The sequence below is a fragment of the Crocuta crocuta genome, unplaced genomic scaffold (genome assembly GCF_008692635.1).
Source record: "Crocuta crocuta isolate KB4526 unplaced genomic scaffold, BGI_CrCroc_1.0 scaffold156, whole genome shotgun sequence".
Lineage (NCBI taxonomy): Eukaryota > Metazoa > Chordata > Mammalia > Carnivora > Hyaenidae > Crocuta > Crocuta crocuta.
The window spans coordinates 440,910-441,814 of record NW_027531308.1 but is presented as its reverse complement, the minus strand read 5'-3'; the positions used below and the strand labels follow the sequence as shown (position 1 = coordinate 441,814).

The 905-nt window shown below is 51.5% G+C and overlaps 1 protein-coding gene across 1 annotated transcript; it reads right to left on the bottom strand.

Moving 5' to 3' along the window:
• On the bottom strand, positions 1–813 carry NOP10 (NOP10 ribonucleoprotein). The gene is made up of 2 exons (XM_077771656.1): positions 672–813; positions 1–372 (listed from the first exon to the last, which is right to left on the bottom strand). The coding sequence occupies exons 1-2, from the start codon at positions 723–725 to the stop codon at positions 232–234; spliced, it is 195 nt and encodes a 64-aa protein (XP_077627782.1). The 5' UTR covers positions 726–813; the 3' UTR covers positions 1–231.
• Between the last annotated feature and the right edge of the window lie 92 nt (positions 814–905).

Sequence of the window (905 nt, the reverse complement as noted above, 5' to 3'; positions counted from 1 at the left end):
TCTTTCAAATCAATTTAATAACCTGGCAGTGATTCACAACATAGAAAGATTCGAAATTATTCCCTTAAGGGGCATGCTACCATGACTGTTTCACATAAGCATCATCAGAAGCAACGATGAAACCGGATTCCAAACAGCAAGGATGGTAAGAAGGCTTCAAGGCTCACAGACTGAAGGGCTTGGTTTTGGAAGGTCTCTCGAGGTGGAAGAGACACGAAATTTAAGGGGCCCTCAGAGGACAGGGCGCGGTTGCTGGGTCATGAGCACCTTGAAGCGTTTCTTGATGGTGATTCGGTGTCGAGAGTATTTGTCATCGGGGGAGAAGCGAGCAGGATGAGCCGAGCACGTCTGCTGTCCCATAGGGTCAAGCTTCTGCTCGAGGAAGAAAGAGAACATGAGCTCAGTACGGGTGGTGGGAAAACTCAATCGCTGGAGTCATAAGGGAGACAAGAGGCTGGGATGGGGAGGAGGCTGCGCGAAAAAAAGGTAAATACGAAGACAGGAGACGCGACGGTTAGATCAGCAAGTCATACACTCCTGCCTCCATCACGCCTGGTTTCTGGGCTTTCTAATTCCCCTCAACCACCTGGGCAATTCGGTGGCTGGTCTCAATAGCTCCTCCCACCTATGTTTCTCGCCATAACCACTTCCAACCTGTTTTCTTTTCTCACCTTCAGCGTATAGACCCGGTCTCCCTGCTCGTTGAGGTAATACTGGAGAAACATGACCACACCGAAGCCAGGAGCCCCTATTCCGTCCGCAGCTCTTCCTAACCGCCGCCACCGGTCTCACGTGTTTGTGAATTTCCCTCCCGCGGAGCCGGAAGAAGTCTCTCTCTTTCTTTCTGTTCCTCCCTCAAGGCATGACGGGAAATGTAGTCCATGCAGGCCTTTCTCCAGCCGGCC